At 51.9% G+C, this 26671-nt stretch overlaps 1 protein-coding gene across 3 annotated transcripts in view; it reads right to left on the bottom strand.

The window, feature by feature from the left end:
• LOC146869096 (2',3'-cyclic-nucleotide 3'-phosphodiesterase-like) overlaps nucleotides 1-26671 on the bottom strand; it is a 192758-nt gene that overhangs the window by 59891 nt on the left and 106196 nt on the right. The window contains exon 1 of one of the 3 annotated variants that reach the window (XM_085603413.1): nucleotides 2785-3049. The exons of 1 other annotated variant lie outside the window; for it this stretch is intronic. In XM_085603413.1, the coding sequence (XP_085459539.1) occupies nucleotides 2785-2847 (63 nt within the window). In that variant the 5' untranslated portion in view covers nucleotides 2848-3049. Of the gene's footprint in view, nucleotides 1-2757; nucleotides 3050-26671 lie in introns of those variants that run through there. One more of the 3 variants, XM_085603311.1, reaches the window with a different exon arrangement.

The raw sequence follows: 26671 nt of genomic DNA, 5'->3' as shown, positions 1-26671 counted from the left end.
GGGTTGGTGTCCTTCTGTCCATGGGTTGGTGTCCTTCTGTCCATGGGTTGGTGTCCTTCTGTCCATGGGTTGGTGTCCTTCTGTCCATGGGATGGTGTCCTTCTGTCCATGGGATGGTGTCCTTCTGTCCATGGGGTGGTGTCCTTCTGTCCATGGGGTGGTGTCTTTCTGTCCATGGGGTGGTGTCTTTCTGTCCATGGGATGGTGTCCTTCTGTCCATGGGATGGTGTCCTTCTGTCCATGGGTTGGTGTCCTTCTGTCCATGGGATGGTGTCCTTCTGTCCATGGGATGGTGTCCTTCTGTCCATGGGATGGAGTCCTTCTGTCCATGGGATGGTGTCCTTCTGTCCATGGGATGGTGTCCTTCTGTCCATGGGATGGTGTCCTTCTGTCCATGGGATGGTGTCCTTCTGTCCATGGGATGGTGTCCTTCTGTCCATGGGATGGTGTCCTGTCCATGGGATGGTGTCTTTCTGTCCATGGAATGTTCTGTCCATGGGATGGTGTCCTTCTGTCCATGGGTTGGTGTCCTTCTGTCCATGGGATGTGGTGCCTTTCTGTCCATGGGATGTGGTGCCTTTCTGTCCATGGGGTGGTGTCCTTCTGTCCATGGGGTGGTGTCCTTCTGTCCATGGGATGGTGTCCTTCTGTCCATGGGATGGTGTCCTTCTGTCCATGGGATGGTGTCCTTCTGTCCATGGGATGGTGTCCTTCTGTCCATGGGATGGTGTCCTTCTGTCCATGGGATGGTGTCCTTCTGTCCATGGGGTGATGTCCTTCTGTCCATGGGGTGGTGTCCTTCTGTCCATGGGATGGTGTCCTTCTGTCCATGGGATGGTGTCCTTCTGTCCATGGGATGGTGTCCTGTCCATGGGATGGTGTCTTTCTGTCCATGGAATGTTCTGTCCATGGGATGGTGTCCTTCTGTCCATGGGTTGGTGTCCTTCTGTCCATGGGTTGGTGTCCTTCTGTCCATGGGATGTGGTGCCTTTCTGTCCATGGGATGTGGTGTCTTTCTGTCCATGGGGTGGTGTCCTTCTGTCCATGGGGTGGTGTCCTTCTGTCCATGGGATGGTGTCCTTCTGTCCATGGGATGGTGTCCTTCTGTCCATGGGATGGTGTCCTTCTGTCCATGGGATGGTGTCCTTCTGTCCATGGGATGGTGTCCTTCTGTCCATGGGGTGATGTCCTTCTGTCCATGGGGTGGTGTCCTTCTGTCCATGGGGTGGTGTCCTTCTGTCCATGGGGTGGTGTCCTTCTGTCCATGGAATGTTCTGTCCATGGAATGGTGTCCTTGTGTCCATGGGTTGGTGTCCTTGTGTCCATGGGGTGGTGTCCTTCTGTCCATGGGGTAGTGTCCTTCTGTCCATGGGGTGGTGTCCTTCTGTCCATGGGTTGGTGTCCTTCTGTCCATGGGTTGGTGTCCTTCTGTCCATGGGTTGGTGTCCTTCTGTCCATGGGTTGGTGTCTTTCTGTCCATGGGATGGTGTCCTTCTGTCCGTGGGTTGGTGTCCTTCTGTCCATGGGATGGTGTCCTTCTGTCCATGGGATGGTGTTCTTCTGTCCATGGGATGGTGTCCTTCTGTCCATGGAATGGTGTCCTTCTGTCCATGGGGGGGTGTCCTTCTGTCCATGGGGTGGTGTCCTTCTGTCCATGGGTTGGTGTCTTTCTGTCCATGGGATGGTGTCCTTCTGTCCGTGGGTTGGTGTCCTTCTGTCCATGGGTTGGTGTCCTTCTGTCCATGGGTTGGTGTCCTTCTGTCCATGGGGTGGTGTCCTTCTGTCCATGGGGTGGTGTCCTTCTGTCCATGGGGTGGTGTCCTTCTGTCCATGGGGTGGTGTCCTTCTGTCCATGGGGTGGTGTCCTTCTGTCCATGGGGTGGTGTCCTTCTGTCCATGGGGTGGTGTCCTTCTGTCCATGGGGTGGTGTCCTTCTGTCCATGGGGTGGTGTGTTTTTCTGTCCATGGGGTGGTGTGTTTTTCTGTCCATGGGCTGGTGTGTTTTTCTGTCCATGGGCTGGTGTGTTTTTCTGTCCATGGGTTGGTGTGTTTTTCTGTCCATGGGTTGGTGTCCTTCTGTCCATGTCCTTCTGTCCATGGGATGGTGTCTAGTGTGATCGATGAGGGCCCTCCGAGAGGGGTCTTCATTTGAGTGAATTCAACTAACACGAGCAGGGATGATATGAAGCGCGCATCTAAAACAAACATTTTAGGGAGATGATGGGGCGCCAGAGTTCGTGACCTTTGAGCCGGAGAGCCGTGTTCGAGTCTCGGCAGCAGCTCCACAGCCTGGGATTCTGGGAAGATCGTTTAATCTCCCCGAGTTTACAAAAATGTGTGCACTGAAAGTGGTGCTCACGTCCAGCGATGCACACCTCCGTCTAACGTTGTATTATGCCACACCCTCTACCTACGTGAGAAAAGACCAAAGATGCCCCGGGAGTGCGAGGCCAGGAGCCCACTAAGTAAAGTGCCCAGACCCTTACTAGACACTCGCACCGTGACAACCACAGTCCTTCGTTCATACTCGCCCCAAGCCTACCTCAATATATGCCCCCGGGATGCGCCCCACCCCACTCACCCTGGGGCTGTATGCCACGCCACGCCACCCCAATCACCCCCGGGATGCACGCCACCCACTCACCCCAAGGATGCATGCCACGCCACCCCACTGACCCCCGGGATGCACATCACCCCACTCAACCCCGGGATGCACGCCACCCCACTCACCCCCGGGATGCACATCTCCCCACTCACCCCCGGGGTGCACGCCACCCCACTCACCCCCGGCAGGAGGCCGCTCGGCGTCAGCAGCATGTGCGGAAAGGTCCGGGCCAGGCGCTGCATGGGGTCTGCCCGGGGCTTTTCTACCCGGCCCTCGGAGCGAACAGCTGTTCCCCCACCCTCTGGGCGAGCAGGGCACGAGGAGCCCCCGCCCGCACCCTCGCACAGCTGTCCCCCCACCCTCCTGGCGAGCAGGACACGAGCAGTCCCCGCCCGCACCCTCGCACACCCCTCACAACAGATCACGAGTCTCGGAACAACAAGTGTATTCAGAGGCGCTGGAGGAAACGAAACAAAAAGGCGAAGCAGCTGCAGAGAGGAGGGGCGGCCGGGGAGGGCGGGCCGGAGAGGCCTTTCCCTTCACGAACGCAAAACACAAGGCCAGAGCTGGGGAGTCATGTTCGAGTCTTGGCGCCCAGACTCCTGTGATCCTGGGCAGATCACATAAACTTCCCATGCCCACCAAAAACGAATGTGTCCTCCTTTTGTAATGTAACTGGGGCTCAAGTAATGCGCTCCTTCGAGTGCGCGCTCTCAAGAAAGGCTGCAAAGAAAAACTGCGCATACACTAGGCGCTAGGTCCATTAGAAGGTCTTGTTTGTCCTAGGAGTCTAGGACAAAGAGCGGGACTGGCGTGGGAGTGACAAACAAGCATTTACAATGCAACGGTCTCGGCATTGTTAAAGTTAGAGCTATTGGCAGTGCTCATGACAATGCCGTTTCTTTAAATGTTTTAAAAACAAAAACATAAACAAAAATAATGTCATGAGCAATGCCAATAGCTCTAACTTTACCAATGCCGAGACCATTGCATTGTAAATGCTTGTTGCTAATAAAGACTGTGTCTTAACAGGGTTGTTCACTTTCTTGTCGCTTACGTGAGTCAGGGTACATTCTCTGTGAATCTTCCGGTTTGTCCCGGCGATGGACTGTCTGCACAAAGCACCTTGCACTTTATCCTCTTCTGCAAATTTTATTCAACACTGAGGTCTGCTTATATTTTACCACGTTTGAGGCAGGCAGATTTAAGGCAGTGCAGGATTGTAATTGAGGTTTTGCAGAAGTCATCTACTGAGAGGTTATGTTACTCGATTGCAATGTTTATACAACGAGTGATACGTCTACGTTCTACACATGCCCCATGAAAGTGGGCACTTTTGTTCATGACTCTTTTTGTTAATATTGTATGTTGATTTTATATACTGATCTTTTGGACAATGAATCTGAGAGACTTTTTTCAAGGCTAAAAGGGAAAACAGCACTTTTTTTATTTTTGTACTCCAATACATTGTTTTATTATTCGTACAAGGTACAGTATCATATTTTGTTACCTGGCGGACTCACTGAGTTTCCTGTTGGCGGATGTGGTTGTGTAAGCAGGAAACATGGCGATCTCACTATATTGCACCGTTACCTCTTTTTCCTTGTATTCAGTAAAGATCTGTCGTTTTTTATATATCTAAATTATGTATTGTTTATGTGAAGTTTTAAGATTTTCTTTTCTTTTAAAAATCGAATAAAGGATTGGATTGCATTGAAATGAACTCTTAGCATCGCACCTAGTTACAATAAACCTAATGTTGAAAGGACCCTGGGTCAGAGCGCAGCGTTCCTTCTTGAGGCTGGGAGGAAGACAAGTCAGTCGACTGGCAGAAAGGTCCTTGCACACGTGTGTTCAATTAATATTTGCTTCAAAACACGTATAAAAATGTGAAAACTACTTTCTTCCTCAATGTAAGAGAAGGGAGGAGGCTATTTTTAAGTTAATGGCACGCCTCTCCCTTCACTGCACGAAAAGTGAAGAGGGTCACCGCCTCAATGACAGCATTTACACTGATTATCAAAGCACCAGGACCGGCTCTCAGTCCCCACAGGTCTTCAACGAGACGCTTGTGAACTGCAGCTCACACAGCAAATACACACCTTTTTAGATTTTGAACCATCAACCATCAAGTGGTTAAAACTTTCTTTTTATCCTTTAATATTGCAATAGGGAGGGGGCAAAAGTAGCTCTATTGTGACTCGCAAGTGCCCATGGGACTAGGGACAAGCCCGAGCCAGTCATTCAGCCTGAACCTTGCTTGGTTTGCAGATAAAGTCCCACGCCTGCCTATCTTCAGATACAAGCAGTCCTGTAAAATAGTGTCAAATAATCCGTTAAGTTTTCGATGATATTCAGGGACAGCTTGTTTAGGCAAACTTTTTTGTGATGTACCTACAGCCGTACATGTGCTTATGACAGCCTCAGCTGGAGGGGGCATAGGCGGCTTGTTGCCAACCGGCTCCCACGATGGTGTCCAAGAAATAAGACTGTGCTATCTGCTCTCAGAGACATGGACCTGATCTACTCTACAGCCGCAACAGTTTCTGCACAATTAGAGGGGTTACCACCATCCGCAGCATAATTTGCAGATTACAACAAAAAATAACATCGAGTTTAATTTCAAACAGATCAAAAGTGACTAAAAACATAGCAACGCATCGTTAGTTGCTCCATTCATGCGTTAACATGGCAGGTGAATCTTGTCCCTTGACAGTGAAAAAATCGCGAAATAGTGGCGCCATTGTATGCCACATAATTTGTTTTTTCTTTCTGCAGAATTTCGTCGTCCATTTCTGCTTAATTCCACTGGCTATGTAAATACTTTATAAATGTACAAGGTAAAGAGTATTTTGCAAATTTTAAAGTTCGATAGCAGTAAACGACACTTTCAAGAACCTTCATTGTTACTTTGGCTTATTTTAAATGACCGATCTGTCTTCTATTCCTCCACCATTCAAAAACAACCTGACGGTCTGTTTGTTAAACACCACTAAGCGCTGTAGCTAAATTACTGAACCCGCCTGGCGGCTTGCAGCACCATACAAAAAACACAACAACATTGCTGCGCTTTTATTGATGGTGGCGAACCATCGATTTTCTAGGACAAGGTTGGTAATATGGGGTCAAATAACAATGTCCTTTATTTTAAACATAATATCGAAAAGGCGGAAAACGCGAAGAAAGTACCCGAACACAACAGAAAGAAGCCAGAATGGCCAATGCAAGCACTTACGTAAAATTTGCACCGATTCGTGGTAAAGTAGTGAGCCCTTCCAGAATCTTTCACAAACCCAAAGGCCTCGTCAGATTAGTAAGCGCTGTATACATTAAGTTACAACACAATCTCCCACTCGGCGGATTTCATTAGACAAGCCGAGGGCACCAGAAGACACCACCGCCTTTCTCCGAGGCAGAGCAGAAATGCCTCGGAGAAACGCAGCGTCCTTTTCGGATTCGGGGGCGTGTTTTGCTGTTGTCTCCTCCTTGAGACTTCTTGCAAAAAACACGCCCCCCCGATCCGAAAAGGACGGGGCCTGATTTGAATGACTGACCTCTTCTCCAATGGCTGGCCAGCATTCAAGAGGCCAGCCAATGGAGAACAGGGGAGGCTGGCCAGCATTCAAGAGGCCAGCCAATGGAGAACAGGGGAGAAGAGGGGCGGGTTCAAGCCCCTCCTCTCCAAGTCATTAAATCTCCGACTTCCGGTTCTGCCTTTCGGCAGACCGGACGTCCTCGACCTAAAAACTGCGACAACAGTGCTGCCTGCGCCAGGCTGTTACCGAAACAGGGAGCCAAGCAGAATTACCGCACCTCTCAGTGTTGGATTGGGATCAAAAATTGTCCCGGGCACCTTAAAAAAAAAAAGTGGCCCACATCTGCGGATTGCATCTTTTTTCAAAACACTGGTTCAGTGCTTTAAGTGTTATAAAAAGGTGGTGGTGGGGGGGTATAAAACTGGCATTTGACAAAAAAAAAAAAAAATCACGTTGCTGGGGCCCTTTGCGCAAGGATTAGTTCACAATGGTGGACCGCACACACACAGCCCATATCGGCCACCACGCTGGCCAAAAAAGCGGCCCACAGCTGGAACTCGGATACCGGCCCACTGCCGAGTTCCCACCTTACCAGCCTGACCCCCTCCCCATCAATAAAGGAACAGCGTGAAGCCGGCCCTACTCTTTACAACAGGTGAACAGATAGAGTCTGACAGCAGCAGCGCTGCCTCCGCGGGTGTTTTGGCGCCGCCGCCAGAAGCAATGATGCCTGGACCAGTCGTACAAACACAGGGTGACAGCACCAGGGCTACCTGCACCAGGTGAGCTGGAGAAGGGCAACAATTGCCTCATTATTTAATTGACTGAAGCTGATGGTGTTTGCTGAAGTCAGCTGCAACGCCAGGGGAACTGAGGCATCATCTTTGCTTCTCCACTCAACAAAATTGTTTGATCCTAGGAAATCCGTCTCGACTCTTTTATCTTCAACCATTGAGAACGCGCAGTACCTATAAAAACAGAACTTCTATTTAAATGTGGCACTTGTGTGCTTGATCATTTGCCCGAGTATACATCACACCATCATTTGCATACGTGAAAAACAGCTGCATCCAGGACTCACACGTGGGGCGTATTTATGGGCGTGCTCCGTGTTCTAATGGAATGTGGTAATTTTCTGTCCCCCAAAGCTCCACGTTTAGGGTGCACGCCACGCTTCCTGACATGAATATTGGTAACCGTGCCGCCTACCTTCAATGCGCAGCTCCTGCACGGGCATCTCACTGCGGAATCCACCCGGCACCAACACGGCCATTCCCTGAAAACAACCTGCTATGTACAGGGCGGCGCGGGGCTCACAACAAGCGCTCACCGGGCAGTGAGCCCCCTCCGAGTCCGTCATCTCCCCCTTCCTACCTTAAAGTGGTACTGTCCGGATCCTAGTCCAGCCGCCGCCACTTCCTCGTGTATTCCTCTGACCAGGGTAGGGCCGCCTCGCAGAGCAGGAGCAGGGACGGCCGCCGCGCGCCTGTGGAGCCAGCCTCTGCCGGAGCGCGTGCGTCTCCCGCTGCGGGGTGGTGGCGAACCATCGATTTTCTAGGCCAAGGTTGGTAATATGGGGTCAAATAACAATGTCCTCTATTTTAAACATAATATCGAAAAGGCGGAAAACGCGAAGAAAGTACCCGAACACAACAGAAAGAAGCCAGAATGGCCAATGCAAGCACTTACGTAAAATTTGCACCGATTCGTGGTAAAGTAGTGAGCCCTTCCAGAATCTTTCACAAACACAAAGGCCTCGTCAGATTAGTAAGCGCTGTATACATTAAGTTACAACACAATCTCCCACTCGGCGGATTTCATTAGACAAGCCGAGGGCACCAGAAGACACCACCGCCTTTCTCCGAGGCAGAGCAGAAATGCCTCGGAGAAACGCAGCGTCCTTTTCGGATTCGGGGGTGTGTTTTGCTGTTGTCTCCTCCTTGAGACTTCTTGCAAAAAACACGCCCCCGATCCGAAAAGGACGGGGCCTGATTTGAATGACTGACCTCTTCTCCAATGGCTGGCCAGCATTCAAGAGGCCAGCCAATGGAGAACAGGGGAGAAGAGGGGCGGGTTCAAGCCCCTCTTCTCCAAGTCATTAAATCTCCGACTTCCGGTTCTGCCTTTCGGCAGACCGGACGTCCTCGACCTAAAAAGCACAGTGCTGCTTGAATTATTTACTCCTCGTTGCCAAATGTATACCGGGAACCACAAAATTAAGTTGAAGTTTACCTACATTCAGTGCTTCATTTGAGGAGATGGTTTGTTGTTTGGGAACCGGTACCTATGTTTCTTTATGAAACACTGACCGAGAGCAAGAGAGGGACAAGCATTGGCAAAGCCAATAGGTCTCGCCTATGGGTGAGCTGTTGGCTTTGGCAATAGGATTGGGGTTGTGAACCGGAAGGAGTATTAATTAATAAGTGCGCATGAGCGTCAGGCCCGGTTCTAGCGGGTGGGCCGGGCCCACCCAAACTTGAGCCTGGCCCACCCAAACAGGAGCCTTGGCCCTCGCAGTGAGGGCTTGAAGGCAGCCGCGCAAAGCACACGTCGTGTGTGTCAGCCCGGGCGAGACAGCTTTCCAGGCGCGCACAAACACAGACAGTTTTAGAGATTATCGCAGCCGCATCCGAGTACTTCTCAGGTCTTTAAAAGACCATTTATATGTTAACGAGGCTTTGTTTATTTTCTCACCCCTTCATCTTCACATGGCGAAAGGCGACAAATCCTTTCTTTGGCCGCGGTAATCTTTGCCTACTGTCCTGCTGCGTGGATATTGCTTTTTCTATGCAGCGTAGGAGAAAAGAAGTTTGTTTATTTTGATTCACCTTTCCTGACCCCTGCAGCTGCTTATCACATCAGGTTGTGACACAAAGTTTGACTAATGGAGTAATAATAATAAATCAGCTTTATTCGGTAAGTTGGTTACAGACCATAAAAGCAAGTACAATGTTACATTTCAACAATTATACAATAAAGATCATATGAGTTAAAAACAACCAGAATTTTAAAAGGCTCTAATAAGAGCAAACATTTAAAATATGTGCAAAGTAGTGACCTTATAAGGTGTGAAAAAACAAAGATCATTTATGATTGTGTATTTATAAGAAAATAGGATATACATAAATAACCACAAACACAAGAATTCATTAAATAGTGTCACTATAATTTAAGAAATCATGAGTAATAAAGTTTATGAATCTTTGAAATGGGAGAAAAAGATAACCCCCCAACTGCAAAACTAGGATGCTTTGGGGGATATACCCAAAACAACGTTTGGTATCTTATCATTACAATACTCCATCTTGAAATCTATAGTTGTAATAAGTCTTCTTTGCACAGTTTTGAAGAAGGACAAGAAAACCTTGTAGAAAAATATTAACGATAACGTACAATTTGATAAAAAATAATTCCATATAAAAAATTATCATCAATACAGTTTAGAAATATATTCTGGCATTTAACCTCAAATAACCAGCTGTACATCTTCAAAGATTTTTCCTGTGAAAAAAAGATACATTTAAGAAAAGTACTAACAGATAGGCAGACAAATTCAGAATCAAGGAATTGCAGCCATAACATGGCTGGGCGACACTTCTTGAAACCTTACCGTTTCAGTACGGGGACTAACCAAAGTTTGCGATGTGGGGTATAATATTTGCAAAACAGAATAGTATGCATTGTAGATTGCTCTGCTGTTTCATCGCATGGGCACACCGGCAAAAATTTCTCCCACGTATTTTTAGAAGGAAAGGCTACCATCCTATGGAAGATGTTTAGCCTAAATCTGGTCAATAGGAATCGCTCAAACTGTGACTGAACATACGTCAGGTATGGTTCAATCTTCAGAGTTGTCATCACTAGCATGGAGTGGCGAACCGAAGGTTTCTGGACCTCTGCACACATGCGTGATTCTTCGACGTGGGACAGTGCCCTTATTTTTAATTCCTTCTTAGGTATTTCAGAAATAAGTTCTGGTGTCAGATAGTATTTACCCAATCCTAGGTCTGTTAAAAAATGTTTTATGTACATCAGCCACTCAATCTTCCCCACGTGGTCCAATGACATGCAATCTACCAGTAACTTCTTTGTGAAGGTAATTTTAGTCGAAGTCCAAACGCGATACCACAATAGGAGTGGTTCAATTTTTGCAAGGTCCTCGATGTGAGAAATACCCAATTCAGTATGGGAAGCGAAGGTGGAGACTCGTTTTGGAACCGCCAGAATAAATCTCAAAAAGTTATTTTCTGCCACCTGAAGGGAGCCAGTATTTTTATGACCCCAAAGGCCTGCTCCGTACAGTGCTGTTGAAAGGCACTTCGCTTTGTAAATACGAAGAAGCTCTACAGGTGGTCTCTTGCCCAATTTTTGTGAGAATTTTACTAGGGCAACATTTGCCCTGAGAAGGTGGTGTTTACGGGCCTCTATGGCTGGTTTCCAATTTAGCTTCGCGTCCATCATTACTCCAAGATATGGGTATTGGTCCGTTAATTCTAGCCTTTCCTTATCTAAATAGATACCGTTCCCCCTTTTTCTGCCCTGCCCCGCCACCATGACGAACGTTTTTTTTATGTTTATTCGAAGATCTAATTTTGCCATGAAACTTGCGTACCGTTCCGTTGCTTTTTGTGATTCTAGAAGGGCACGTGCAAGTATCACGGCGTCATCCGCATATAAGAGTGCTGGTATTAAGCGTTCTCCAACTCGTGGGAGGTCCTGAGCCCCCTCTAACATCTCCATCTCAAGACCATTAGTGTATAACGAGAAGAGGAAGGGGGCCAGGACACAACCCTGCCTTACACCACGCTCTACAGCGAATGAGTTCGAGAGTTCTCCCCGGACTCCAAATCGTACCCTGGCAGAGGCCTTCATGTATAATTCACGGAGAAAAGATATCAAGGTCTGGTCCACGCCCATTTTACTAAGAACTATCCATAACTTTGAGTGAGAAACACAGTCAAAAGCCGCGGACAGGTCAACATAAACCATATACAATCTACCCCGCTTTGCAGAGACATATTTCCCCATAATTAGGGACAAATTTAGGGCCTGCTCTATTGTCCCAAAGCCCTCCCTGAAACCAAACTGGATATCAGAGAGGACCCCGTCATCGTCCACCCACTCCTTGAGTCGCTGGAGAACAACTCTGCCCAGTACCTTCCCCAGAGAGTCCAGGAGCGATATTGGAGTAGGTAAGAGAATGTGTTACTAGTTGTTTTTCTTTTTTAAATCTGCACAGGCCCAGCAGGGCACATACTTCGTGTGCGCTTCATTTAAACAGTTTTTATCATGGCCGTTGCAGGACACAATAAGACATTAAAAGATGACGCAATAACACTGGTGATTAATGATCCGCTGGAGAGCAATCATCTGTTAGTAGTTTTTAAATGCAGATGAACTGTATGTGGATAGCTCAGTGGGTTACTGCCTTTGTCACAGAGATCCTTGTGGTACTTGCAGTTCAGAAGTTACAATCCTAACATAGGACAGTGACCAATGTCCTATTACTTACCGGTAATCTCCATTACTCCTGGTCCCGTAGTCCTCGACACCGTCATGGACAAGTGAGATGTAACTATCTCACTGACAGAAAAAAGAACGAAGGAATGCTGGACCTATCCTCCCCCCTCCCACTGGGAGTACATAAGGAGTACCGGTCCCAGCATTCCTCCTGAAATACCAAGCCCCAATGAAGGCCGGCAGACAGGGAGGGAGGGAGGGAAGTCATGACGGTGTCGAGGACTACGGGACAGGAGTAATGAAGATTACCGGTAAGTAATAGGACATTACCCCCAGGTCCCTACGTCCTCGACACCGTCATGGACAAGTGAGAAATACCAAAGCAAACACCGGCATTCATGCCAGAAACACAACAAACCACCAGGATAGCAAACAAACCCCGAGATTTATTGGAAATAAAGAAGAAAAAAACATCAGGAGCGAACAGAGCTCAACACCCCCAACGCAAAACCTCCATCATCCCCCAACAGATTGAGGAGCCGATAATGCCTGATGAAAGTATTAGAAGAGGCCCACGTGGCAGCTCTACAAATCTCAGAGAGAGGAACACCCTGAACCTCCGCCCAAGATGCAGCCACCCCTCTCGTAGAACGACCCTGAACCCCCAAAGGAGGAGGAGACCCAGACAGAGAGTAGGCCAAGGAAATGACTTGCTTCAGCCAACGGCCGATCGACACAGAAGAAGCCTTACTCCCACGTGAAGCCCCAAAGGAGATAAAAAGGGAGTCCGACTTGCGAAACACCGCCGTGCGGTCAAGATAAATGCGCAAAGCCCTGCACACATCCAACAAGGACCACTGGGGACCACCAGGAGAATCCAAAACAGAACCCAGGGCAGGCAACACCAACTCCTGGCACCTGTGAAATTGCGAAGAAACCTTCGGCACAAAAGAAGAATCAAGGCGGAGCACCACCCCACCCTCCGTGAAGGACAGAAAAGGAGCACGCGCCATCAAGGCCCCCAACTCCCCAAGACGACGAGCAGAGGTGACAGCCACCAGAAAAACCACCTTGAGAGTGAGAAATTTCAAATCCACCTCATCCAAAGGCTCAAAAGGAGGATTGGTCAAAACCCGAAGGACCAAAGACAAATCCCACAGGGGAAAAGAAGGACGAGGCACAGGCCGAGAAATAGTAAAACTGTGGAGAAGACGAGAGACCAAGTCCTCAATATCTGAAAGATTCCCCCACGGGGAACGAAAAGCCCGAACAGCGGCCCACTGGGCACGCAGAGTAGACACAGCCAAACCTTTCTCGAAACCCTCCCACAAAAATTGAAGGACAACCTGCAATCAATCAATCAATCAATCAAAGGCATTTATAACGCGCACTACTCACCCGGAGGGTCTCAAGGCGCTTGGGGGGGGGGGGGAGTCCGCTACTGCTCGAATAGCCAGGTCTTGAGCTTCTTCCTGAGGGAGAGGTGGTCTTGGGTCAGGCGTAGGACGGGAGGGAGGGAGTTCCAGGTCTTGGCGGCCAGGTGGGAGAAGGACCTTCCTCCTGTTGTCGCTCTTCGGATGCGTGGGACGGCGGCGAGGGCGTGACTGGTCGATCGGAGATGGCGTTTGGGAGCGTAGAAGTTGAGGCGGCTGTTGAGGTAACTCGGGCCTTGGTTGTGTAGGGCTTTGTGTGCGTGGGTGAGGAGCCGGAAGGTAATTCACTTGTTGACCGGGAGCCAGTGCAGGTCTCTCAGGTGTCTGGAGATGTGGCTGTGTCTGGGGATGTCGAGGATGAGTCTCGCTGAGGCGTTCTGGATCCGCTGGAGTCTCTTCTGGAGCTTGGCGGTGGTTCCGGCGTAGAGGGCGTTGCCGTAGTCCAGACGGCTGGTGACGAGGGCCTGGGTGACCGTCTTCCTGGTCTCGGTGGGGATCCACCGGAAGATCTTACGTAGCATGCGCAGGATATTGAAACAAGACGAGGAGACGGCGTTGACTTGTCTGGTCATGGAGAGGGAGGAGTCCAGGATGAAGCCCAGGTTGCGTGCGTGGTCTGTCGGTTTGGGTGCGGTGCCCAGGGCAGGGGGCCACCAGGAGTCGTCCCAGGCGGAGGGCGAGGAGCCCAGGATGAGGACTTCCGTCTTGTCTGAGTTCAGCTTCAAGCGGCTGGTCGTCATCCATTCGGCTACGTCTTTCATCCCTTGGTGTAGGTTGGCTCTGGCGGTGGCGGGGTCGTTGGTGAGGGAGAGGATCAGCTGTGTGTCGTCGACGTAGGAGATGATGTTGAGGTTGTGTTGGCGTGCGATGGCCGCAAGGGGGCTCATGTAGACATTGAAGAGGGTGGGGCTGAGCGAGGAGCCTTGGGGAACGCCGCAGATGACTTCTGTTGCTGCAGATCTGAACGGGGGTAGGCGAACTCTGTGTCCTTCCAACGAGGAAGGAGATGATCCAATCCAGTGCCTTCTCCTGGATTCCGACGTTGTTGAGGCGCTGCACTAGGGTGCGGTGGCAGACAGTGTTGAATGCCGCGGAGAGGTTTAGGAGGATGAGGGCCACTGTTTCTCCGGTGTCCAGCAGGGCTCGGATGTCATCGGTGGCAGCGATGAGGGCGGTTTCGGTGCTGTGGTTGGCCCGGAAGCCAGACTGTGAGGGGTCGAGGGATCCGTTCGTCTCGAGGAAGGCGGCCAGCTGCTTGTTGACTGTCTTCTCGATGACTTTGGCTGGAAACGGGAGGAGCGAGATGGGGCAGTAGTTCTTGAGTTCGGTGGGGTCCGCTGTTGGTTTCTTTAGTAGAGTGCTGAGATCGGCGTGCTTCCAGCTCTCCGGGAAGGTGGCGGTGTCGAAGGAGGTGTTGATGATGTCCCGCAGGTGGGGTGCGATGACAGCGTCGGCCTTGTTGAAGACGTGGTGAGGGCAGGGGTCGGTTGGGGATCCGGAGTGGATGGAGTTCATCGTGCGGATGGTGTCTTCGGTGTTGATCGGTGTCCAGGCGCTGAGGGTGGTGGTGGGGGGCGTTGGTGCGGTCGTGGGGGGCGTTGTTTGTGTGCTGAAGCCGTTGTGTATGTCAGCGATCTTGTTGTGGAAGTACGAGGCGAGGGAGTTGCAGAGGTCTTGCGATGGGGTGATGTCGTTGTTTCCGGCGTTGGGGTTGGAGAGCTCTTTCACGATGTTGAAGAGTTCCTTGCTGTTGTGTGCGTTGTTGTCCAGGCGGTCCTTGAATGCTGTTTTCTTGGTGGCGTGGATCAGTTGATGGTGCTTTCGGGTGGCGAGCTTGAGGGTAGTCATGTTGTCCGGTGTTGGGTCTCTTCTCCAGGCTTTCTCGAGGGCTCGGCAGTTCTTCTTGGAGCATTTAAGTTCGTCGGTGAACCAAGGGGCCTTCTTGCTGCCGGGTCTGCTGGGCGGGGTCCTCAGAGGGGCGAGTTCGTCCGCGCAGTTGCTGATCCACTTCCTGAGGTTGTCGGCGGCCTGGCTGGGGTTCGCTGAGCTGGCGGGAGGGTGCTGGCTCAGGGATGCGGCGAGTTGGTCGGCTGTGATCTTGTTCCAGCTTCTTCGTGCAACCTGTGGCTGGTGGTGGTGGATCGTGGTCCTTCTGAAGCTGAAGTGGATGCAGCTGTGGTCCGTCCAGTGGAGTCCGGTGGCGTGGCTGAAGACGATGTCCTTGCTGGATGAGAAGACGGCGTCGAGTGTGTGTCCGGCGAGGTGGGTGGGGGTGGTCACCAGCTGCTTGAGTCCGAGGTTGCCGAGGTTGTCAAGCAGGGTAGTGGTGTTGCGGTCGTTGTCGTTCTCCAGGTGGAAGTTGAGGTCTCCGAGGAGGATGTAGTCAGCGGAGGGGAGGGCGTGCGGACTGATGAAGTCGGCGATGTCTTCGCTGAATGGTGTGCGGGGTCCCGGGGGTCGGTAGATCAGGGTGCCTCTGAGGGTGGTCTTGGGGTCGGTGTGGATCTGGAAGTGCAGGTGTTCGGCGGTTGTCAGGGTGTCGTCGGTGTTGGTCGTGATGCGGATGGTGTTCCTGTGGATGATGGCGATGCCTCCTCCGGTCTGGTTGCCGCGGTCCCTCCGGGTGATCTTGTAGCCCTCTGGGATGGCGATGGCGATGTCGGGCGCTGAGGAGGCGTTCATCCATGTTTACGTGAGGAAGGCGACGTCAGGAGCTGTGGTGTCGAGGAGGTTCCAGAGTTGGACGGCGTGTCTGTGGACGGAGCGGGTGTTGAGCAGGATGCACTTCAGGTGGTTGCTGCTGGTGTTCGGCTTGGTGAGTGTTGGTGCAGTGCAGGTCCGGATGCAGGTGAACTTGCAGGAGTGGCAGCTGAAGGGTCCGTGGATGCGTCTCGGGGTGGCTCGGTAGCATCCTGGGATTCGGCCGGTGTTGAGTGCGTTGAGGGTGGCGGCGTCGTAAGTCCGGCGGGTGGGCTGGGGTCTGCGGGGGCCAGGGGTCCTGGCGCGGGGCGCGGTCCAGGCGCGGATGGGCGTAGATGGGCTTACCTTTGGCGCACCTTCGGCGCTCAATCGGTGCTCCCGCTGCGCGCGTCCGCTGCGCGGTCGCTCAGGGGGCGTCATAAGAAAGGAGCCGGGAGGGAGGGTCCGCTGGGAGGCGGGGAGCGCGGGGGCCAATCGCCAGGCGGGGGGGCGGCGTCGTGGCAGGGAACGGCGGGAAAACCTATGCGGGCTTGGTGGGTGACCCTGCGGCGGCTGGGGCGCCGGGGATCCGAGGTTGGGCGGCCCTGCGGCGGCTGGGGCGCCGGGGATCCGAGGTCGAGCAGGCAGCAGGTAAGGAGGCAGGCAGAGCAGGCGGGCAGCGTGGGGGCGACCAGGCCGTGGAGGGCGCAGAAGGAACAGAACAAAGGGGAGACGCCGAACGCCGAACACCAACGACCAAAATTACCCCAATGCCGATCATAAGCTTTGAGGGTAGAAGGCCGCCGGGAACGCTGAAGAGCCACCGCTAAATGCTCCGGGAAACCGCGCCGTCTCCAACCCTGCCTCTCAACTTCCACACCGACAACCGCAACCGGAGAAGAGACAGGGACGGGGAAGACCGCAGGGGAGACGGAGACAGGGGAAGAAACCAGGGACCCTGAACCGCCAAAAGACGCACCGTCGGAAACCAGGACCTCCGAGGCCAAAACGGCAGGACCGCCACCACCTCCCGATCTTCCTGACACAGACAGGCCAGAAATCTGGGAATCAGAGCCAGAGGGGGAAAGGCATAGAGGAGACGCGACGGCCATGGCAGTGACAGCGCGTCCACCCCCCAGCAACCCTCCTGCAGAAACCGGGAGCAGAAACGAGGGAGCTGAGCATTGTGCCGGGAGGCAAAGAGGTCCAGAAAGGGACGCCCAAACCTCCCGCACACAAGCCGAAACGCAACCGGGGTGAGAGACAACTCCAGAGAATCCGGAAAGCACCGACTCAGGACATCCGCCACACAGTTGTCCACTCCCCGAAGATCAACCGCCGTCAGAGACAGCAGACGGCCCTCTGCCCAACAAAACAGGGGGACCACCACCGCATTCAAAGAGGCCGAATGAATCCCCCCTTGATGATTCAGATAAGCCACCGTCACCATATTGTCGGACCGTACCAACACATTCCGATCGAGCAACAGTCCCCGAAAACCCATCACAGCCCGGGACACCGCCGTGAGCTCTCTCCAGTTGGATGACCTGCGACTTTGCAGGAGGCACCAACGACCCTGAAGGGAGCGAGACCCCAAGGTCGCACCCCAACCCAAGGCGCTGGCATCCGTCGTCAAGACCAGAGAAGGAGAAGACTGCAGGGGCAGACCCAATGACAGATGACCCCGCACAGACCACCATAGAAGAACTGGGAGGACCACCAGAGACACAGGAACCAGAACCTCCAAATCGCGGGACAGGGGATCCCAGAGAGACAGGAGGTACACCCAAAGGGGGCGCAGATGAAAACGCGCCCAGGCCACAGTAAAAACAGTCGCCGCCATCAGACCCATAAGACGCAACCAAAGGCGCACCGGAAAGGCACCCCCGACCCTGAAACGCCTGGCAAGGGACACCAACGTCACAACCCGAGTCTCGGGGAGGAACACACGGTTCAGATCCGACCGGAAGCCGGCCCCAATGAACACCATCTCCTGAGACGGCGTCAGCTGACACTTGGGCAAGTTGATCAGGAAACCATGGGCCCGCAACGCCGAGCACACCACCTCCCGGGCCTCCAACAACAGGACCCGAGAGGGAGCATGGACCAACCAGTCGTCCAAGTACGGGTATACCATCACCCCTTGGAGATGAAGCCACGCAACCAAAGGAGCCACCACCTTCGTAAATACCCTCGGCGCCGACCGAAGGGCAACACAATGAATTGATAATGACGCCCCTGTACACAAAACCGCAGAAACCTGCGGGACCTCGGATGGATCGGCACATGGTAATATGCATCCTGAAGATCCAGGGTACACATGAAGTGACCCGGAAGCACCAAAGGAATCACCCTTTGCAAAGTCTCCATGCGAAATGGAATCCTGGTCACCCACTTGTTCATAACCCGCAGATCTAAAACCAAGCGGAAACCCCCGTATTTTTGGGAACCAGAAAGATCAGGGAATAAAAGCCCACCCCTCTCTCCGACGGAGGAACCTCTTGAATGGCACCCTTCCGAAGAAGGTCCAGAATCCCTTGAGAAAGATGAGACCGCTTCACATGACTCGAAGGCCAGGGAGTCGGCCGGAGTCTGGAGGAGGAACCGAAAACTCCAGAGCATAACCCTGGCGAATGATCTCCAACACCCAGACGTCGGAACAAGACTGAACGCAGGCATCCAGGAAGAAGCGCAGCCGCCCTCCAACCAACAACCCGGGAACCACCGCCAAAGAGTCAGGAACGCGGCTTGGCAGGCGGAGGGGACTTAGCCTTACGGTCCCGACCACGGCCAGAAGCAAACCTACCCCGGCCCCTCACAAACTGTCTACGAGAGGCAGGACGAAAGAAAGATTTGGATTTAGAAGGGACAGGAGCAGAAGCAGAGACTTTAAAAGAAGAAGAATGCTTTTTCTCTTTAAATAGCGTGTGCAATTTGGCCTCCAATTCCCCCCCAAACAACATAGTACCCTGAAAAGTCAGTTTTCCAGTCCTTAAGGACAAGACTGCGACGTGCAGCCACACAAACCACTCCGGACAGAGCAGAAGCACGCACAACGTCAAAGGAGACATCAGACAGAAGCTCCACCTGACGCTCGATCTGCTCAAGCAAACCCGAACAGTCCGTGGCATTGTCCATAGATTGATAGAGGGACTTCAGGTCAGACAGCAGGGACTGCGAAACATAAGTCCCATAGATGCCAGCCCGCAAGGCCAAGTGGGAACCAGAATACACCTTTTGGAGAGCAACATCCGCTTTCTTGTCAACAGGATCTTTCAGTACAGCATCCTCAGCAAGGGAAGTGCGCCCCACCAAACTAGTCACAAAGGAGTCAATAGGAATAGAATCCGGCAGATCAGAAGCCATATCCTGCAGAGGAAAAAGCCGAGCCATGAATCGCGGAATCAAAATGCGATCCGGATCAGCCCACTCGCGCTTCAAAACATCTTTAATGAAGGGATGTACTGGAACATTGACTGTGGCAGCACTCTGAAATTGTCTCAACAAAGGTCCCCTAGAGGTACGAGGCGCGTCCTCGTCAGGGAACCCCATGTTCTCTTTAACATGCTTAGGAATACTGGGCATAGCGTCCTTGTCCACATATTTGCCCTTCAAATCGCCGTCCCCCAACCACGCAGACTCATCGCCACTAGAGTCCGAAGAAACAGGAGCAGGGCACTTGCGACGGGACCCAACATCACCCATCTCGGTCAAAGTTTCCCTGATCAAGCGCTTAATATGCGCATCACCACCAGCATCACGGCGCCTGGACCTGGCAGGGGAAGGAGACCTGGAAGCAGTGGAGGAAGAGGAAGATGAAGACCTCTCCCGGTGATGACGTCTTCTAGAACGCTTCCCCATCGCAGAGTAATACACCAAACACAGCCAAAACTCAAGAGAAAACAACCGCTATGCGGTACTCACCCCCTCGGCTCGTTTTAAACGAGCCTCCCACAGCCGGGAACCTCGAGGCGCCTGACTTCCGTCCCCACATTCAAAAACCGGAAGTCAGGCAGGACGAAACCCGGAAGGGGAAGGAGCTGCAACCAATTGACGAGCAGCACCTCGGCCGCGCCCCCTAGCAAGCCCGGCAGGCCAGGAGGGGCGGCCATCGGGCCATGACAGAGCCAAGGCGGTATTACACCGCCGCGCGGCTAAGGATCCGAAGAAGCCCGCGCAACTCCCCCCAAGCCCGGCAGGGAGGGAAAGGCCAACAACGAAGGGCCGCCGGCACAAGGAAAGAACCAGCAGCCACCAAGTAAGTCCAGTAACAAGGCAGGAGCGCCCCCGCTCCTGCCACGTCCACACACTGTCAGGATGACAGAAAAAAGAACAGGAGGAATGCTGGGACCAGTACTCCTTATGTACTCCCAGTGGGAGGGTAGGTCCAGCATTCCTTCGTTCTTTTTTCTGTCAGTGAGATAGTTACATCTCACTTGTCCATGACGGTGTCGAGGACGTAGGGACCTGGGGGTAATGAACTGGCACCAAAGAGCTGCAAACAAACATGAATGGTATAGATAGAACTTCGCTTTTTTAGTTTTGTGATATAGTTTGAACTTCCTCAGTCTCATTATTCTAATGTTGCTAAAATGAGTATCTTTGGGCATATATACATTTTTATCAGTGACCCCCATGGAATACTCTTTAAATCCTAAGGTTGTGTTTCCCCAGACCAACCCTCTTAAAATATACTGCCCACCAGTATGGATGACATGTGATTCCTACACCTTGTAATCCTCATTGGTTTATGTGACATTCCCTGTAGACTGATTTACATTACTTGTATGATTCGTTGTCTCTGTATGTGTGAGTGGTGTAAAGTACTGACACACACTACACTGATATGAGTAGCGCTATACAACAAATGAAATGCATATTAGAGAGGGTCTACGTAAAGATGAGGGGCACTGTTGGAGGGTGGCAGTGAGGGAATCCGAGGTGGAGGTCATGAGGGGGAGGGGCTATGGGGAGATGAGGGGCGCTTGTGGCGTGTGGCAGTGAGGGAATCCGAGGAGGAGTTCAATAGGGGGGGGTATGGAGGGACGAGGGGCACTGTAGGAAGGTGATAGTAAAGGTATTTACAGAGAAAGAGGTTATTGGTGCCGCGCCAAAAAAGACTTGCGCATCAGCGCTAAAGCCGGTCCTGTCATGGCCTTTCTGTTTTTGTTTATTTTATTAGCAGTCGGGTCATAAGGGTTACTGTGGAACATACTTTAAAGTGCGTGCTAATTATATTTACTGCTATATTCAATGTTTTAAGTTTGAAGGGGATTTTACTAATGTTTTTAACTGGAAAAATGAAAGTGGAGCCCAATGGTACCTGATATGGGGCTGGGGCCCAAGGTCATCTGTGAGATAAGGTGCACTGGAGAGGAACAGTGGATAATCAAGCCTGTAAGGGAGTGTGTTACAGAGTCCAGGGTCAGGTGGAGGTAGTAATGAAGAGGGATTCTCCCTGAAGGCTCGCACAGAGGGAGCCTGTAAGGGAGTGCGCTGCAGAGTCCGGGGTCAGGTGGAGGTAGTAATGAAGAGGGATTCTCCCTGAAGGCTCGCACAGAGGGAGCCAGAGAAGTGTCACTTGCCTGATTCTCCCACCTCAGAAACCTCCTCTTCCCATCAAAGGAACATTACATGGAAAAAACACTTTTTGAGAGTGATAACATTTAGAAAGAAATTTGGAAAAGAGTGCGTTTTACTGGGCCTTGTAAGACTAAGAAGAGATAAAGGAGGGGCCTGAGCAGGCCTGCCCAGACATATATGCGACAAATCGAGTCTACAGTGGCCCACCCAAATGCACCTTTGGCCCACCCAAATAAAAATTCCTGGAGCCGGGCCGGATGAGCGTAATCATTTACAGTAAGAAACTTGTCTCTATTTTCACTTTACTCCTCACAGTCACTGCACAACATAACAAGCATTGGCATAGCCAATAGGTCTCGCCTTTGGGACCTTATAAGTGTTTAGCTATGCATTAGTTGCATAACTAAATACTTATAAGGTCCCAAAAGCGAGACCTATTGGCTATGCAAAGCGGCCGTGCGGCCGCGAAAGTGATCGCGATCAACCATCAAAGCGGCCGTGCGGCCGCTAAAGTGAAAGTAATCATTTCGCGGCCGCTTTGATGTTCTCAGTGCCCGCGCGGCTCACTGAGAACATCAAAGCGGCCGCAAAATGATCACGAAGGCTGCCAAATGGTGCGCTGTAGTTGGCGGCCTGAAAGCACTGGTTTGCACTTCCAAATCCCCCTTTTACAGAAGCTCTTGCGAGAGCAGCGCTAAAGCGCTGGCTCAGGCGAGACCTAAAAACGACAATGTCAAAAAGACAGCTTGTACTCCTATTGGCTTTGGCAATTGGGTGGGGGTGAGGTGGGGGTGGATAAAGCAATTAAAATAGAATTTAAAAAAGCGCTATGATGCCGCCAGCACTGGCCACTGCATAAAGCTTTTCCCCCCCTTTATTGGAATGGAGAAGAGACCTGGAACCAAACTAAGCAGTTGAGGGAAAGTGGCAAATATGAAATGACACTGAAGAGAAGACATATTGGGCAGAGTCTGTCAAGGGGCGTGACAAAGACCTAATGTGTGCAACCGGGGTAGGGATAAATGATATATGTGCATAATAGCAAATGTTGCAGTTCAGTGTAAGCAGCAGAGAGACAAGTGGCAGCAACGTTGATAAGTGGTAGGGAGGGGAGGGGAGGGGAGGGAAGCAATTCAGGCAGGAAAGTAAAACAAGTCTATCACAGTTTAGGCTTTCAACATGCTGCAGCAGTTGTACTGCTCCTGCACTGATTTGTGGACAGCAATGCGGGCGATGAGAGGTCACACAGGCAAGATGATGCTGTGCAGAGTGGGGTGGAAGGGGTGCACAGAAGCGCATGGTACAAGAGCGACGGGGTTGAGAGAAGCATACAATGGCCTACTCCGATCGCTGGTTAGGAGGGAGGACGGTCAAAGGCCCGCAATTTACATTTACATGCTCATCAATGAAAGTTGTGGAGAGGAAACTATGGGTCTCGCACACAGAGGCAGACCGGGGCTATTGTGATGAAAGTGATTGTCAGCTTGTCTCTTTACGGTGTACGCAGAAGAGTTGAGGTTGATTCAGAGGCTGGTTGTGGTGAGCGACAGTGCATGAAGGATGGCAGGAAAAAGCAAAGTTTGTGTGCTCGAAATCAAAAGACGGGAACTCAGAAGGGAGGAGACAGAAAAAGCAGCCGACGACAGAGGGGATAACTAAGGACAATGCGGAGGCGAGGGGAGATGGAGGAAACAATAAGCATGAGCAACAAGTTACACAAGCAACGACAAACACAAGCAGATAAAGAAAACAAGCAGGAAGTGGGATAAGGGAGGGGGTGGCAAATGGTGTGCACTTTCGCGGCCGCTTTGATGTTCTCAGTGGCCGCGCGGCTCACTGAGAACATCAAAGCGGCTGCAAAATGATCACGAAGGCTGCCAAATGGTGCGCGCGCCTGGCGCACATGCACTGTAGTTGGCGGCCTGAAAGCACTGGTTTGCACTTCCAAATCCCCCTTTTACAAAAGCACTCGCGAGACAGCGCTAAAGCGCTGGCTCAGGCAAGACCTAAAAAACAAACACATGGCTGTGGTGTTGCAGTCTAGTCGTCAGGCACCCACGTGACCCTGAGTGGTGACTGACGGGAGAGTGCGCTGTGACGCGTCAGTGTAGGAGGAATTACAGCAGAGATTAGACGCATTCACCTCTCCTACAATAAAGAAGCTTCTGTTCACACACAATGGTGTCTGTGTAAATCAAGAAGAGAGCGACATTATGAACTGGCAACGAGCGGATTCGAATCCCGCCGTGGCAGCCGCCCCACGCTCAAGTTCAGTCCTGTCTGCACTCCCGAAGTGACACGCACTGTCGGCGCAGCTACCAGGAGAGGGTGAGTGATGTCCCGACCTCTACTGCACGGTGTGTCCTCAGCCGCGCATTTGATCTCCGCCGGCGGCTCTACGGCCATCACGCGCGGGGTAAGGAACCAGCGCCTTTAAATACCCGCCACACAACTATGACTGAAGTGTCATAGCGATGCAGAGAGCCCACCAGGCAGCGCCAGCACACTTCTGCAGGACTTTGCCTTGCTGCATACTTCTCCAGCCATCTATTGCCCTCAGTGCTGTGAGTCCATAGCGCGAGCTGCTCACCTCAGCCCAAGAGCCCCTGCATGCCATATGCCCCGTGCTGGGCTACAGTACGAAGGACTCCAATACAGCACCCCAACCAGCAGAACAGAGCCAAACAAAGCACTGCTCCACCACCACTAGTCGCCGTGCCTCAAGCTCAGCCATCCTGTCTGCACGGGATCTGGCGCTTGCGTCCAGGAAGTTGACTGTCCAGCAGGCGCGCCTAGCCTATCGCAATGTGTGCCCAGACCTTCTCCCTCACGAATCCAGTGCCCTTCCTCCCGAAACCAGGCGAACCGGCAAAGAAGTGGGCCGACTGGAAGGGGTACTTCCTCAATTACTTGTCTGCACTGGAAGATGATGGGGAAGAAGCGTTCTTCAACAAATGCAGGACGAAAATACTGCTGCACAACCTAGGACCCGAAGGGTTGCAAGTCTATGAGAACATGGTAAACAAACTGAGAGCCGCGACAGATAAAGATGTGTTCCACCACGCATTGGTGGACTTAGACAGCCACTACCAGGCGGTCATCTGCACAGCCATTGATACACTTTCTTCCAGCAGAAAGAAAATGAGACGGAAACGGTTGACAATTATGTATCTGCCCTCAAGAAATTAGCGATCAACTGCAAATTTGGCCACCTGCACGACGATTTGATACAAGACCAAATAATAATGCACACAACAAGCACAAACGTTCAGGAAAAGTTATGGGTGAGTGGCGAGGCACCCCTCCATGAGATCATAGCCATTGTCCAAAAAGCCGAACTATCCGAACGTTGTGCGGTGGCGGCCAAGAAAGAATCCGAGACGAAACCAGCTGTCTGTAAAGTGAGTGATGCTACTGTGTCAAGGGACAATCCTGCCGCTCCCACAGGATACCGACAGAATAGGCGGCCCACTCGGACTCCAGCGGCGCATGCTCCATCCACCCCGGACAAGAAGGGTTCCTGCTACAGATGCGGCAGCTCCACACACATGGCCAATGACAAACGCTGCCCTGCATATCGTGTTAAGTGCTCCTACTGCAGCATAGTGGGACGTTTTGGTAAAGCCTGCTGACGGCGACCCAGCAACGCATCTGTGAAGTGTGTCATATATGACTCTGATCCCGATGCCGGGGAGGGGGATAGGGAAGAAGACTGCATCCTATTTATTGATGAACAGGTTTGGGGCATAGATTGCAACACTAAAAAGAAACCTTCATGCATAGTGACCATTGGGGGTGTCCAGGTTTCAATGGTAGCGGACTCGGGTTCCCCATCTACCATTATACAGAGGGCGGTTTGGGACAACGACTTTGCCAACACCTTAGGGCACCAGCTACACCCCACGGACATCACCCAGTCACTTACACTGGTGAGAGAATCCCCATGGTAGGGTTCTGGCCCCTCACATTTGAGTTCAAAGGCCGGGTCGCTACAGGAAAACTGTATGTAGCAGAAAAGGGCCCCTCGCTCTTGGGATGGGCTAACCAGGGCGCACTAGGCATTCAACTCAATCCCAGTGACGACATTCAAGTCCTCATGACAGATGACACACCCACCCCGGATTTGGACACCTTGAGGAGAGACTTTCCCAGCGTCTTTGGTGGCATCATAGGCCAACTATCCAAATTCACGCACAAGATAGTACTGAAGGAAGGCGCTATACCCGTCAGCCACATAGTGCGCAACATCCCTTTCAACTGCAAGGGACGCTGTACAACAAGAATTGTAACGCCTTGAAGAGAGCGGCGTCATAGAGACCATTGAAAGCGCCGAGTGGCTGGCGCCACTTGACGTGGCGCGGAAACTGAATGGGAAGGTGCGTCTATGCATTGACCTTCAAGAATTAAACAAAAACATCCTGGTGGACAAATTCCTGTTACCACGCATTAATGACCTATTGGCTCAGACCAAGGGCATAAAGTGGTTCTCGACCATTGACCTCACTGCGGCGTACCATCAGATCCTGCTCCACCCATCCAGTAGGAAACTGACCTCCTTCATTACACCATTTGGCTGCTACAGATTCAGACGCCTGCCCTTTGGCCTGGCGTCCGCAGCATCAGTGTTCCAAAAACTCATGCATATACTATTCAAGGCCAGAAAAAATGTCCTGTACTTCCAGGATGACATACTTGTCATGGGGAAGACCAGAGAAGAACACAACGCCACTCTCCAGGACGTATTGCGCACCCTGTCGGCCAACGGCCTTACGGTGGAACTGGACAAGTGCAAGTTTGGACTGCGCACAGTGACTTACCTGGAACATGAGATCGGGGAAATGGGGATATTCCCGAAACAAGCAAATGTAGAGGCTATCAAAGCTGCACCCCGGCCCCAGACCAAAGAAGAAGTCAGATCCTTCCTCGGCCTAGCGGAGTTTTACAGTAAATTTGTCCGCAACTTCGCCACGAAATCCCATTCCTTGCAACTACTTTTGAAAGACAAAACCAGCTTCTGTTGGACGACCGAATCCAACCTTGAGTTCAAAACCATCAAAAAGGACATTTGCGAGGAGGTACCTCTCCAAGGCTTCGACTGCTTGGCCCCCAGCATATTGACCACGGATGCAAGCGAAAAGGGGCTGGGAGCAGTCTCGTCGCAACGATCGACAGACGGCACAGAAACCACGATAGGCTTCGCATCCCGATCGCTCGCTCCCAATGAAGAAAAATTCAGTGTGATCGAGAAGGAGATGCTAGCCGTCACCTGGGCCAAATTTCAACAATTCCTCTGGGGCTCCCGTGTTAGCCTCCGCCTGTACCACAAACCGCTGATAAAGGTCCTGACATCCAGCGGCCACGCCACAGCCATCCCA

The sequence above is a fragment of the Triturus cristatus genome, chromosome 1_1, assembly GCF_964204655.1.
Source record: "Triturus cristatus chromosome 1_1, aTriCri1.1, whole genome shotgun sequence".
Lineage (NCBI taxonomy): Eukaryota > Metazoa > Chordata > Amphibia > Caudata > Salamandridae > Triturus > Triturus cristatus.
Note: the sequence above shows the minus strand (reverse complement) of the source record. Positions and strands in the feature narration are given on the sequence as shown.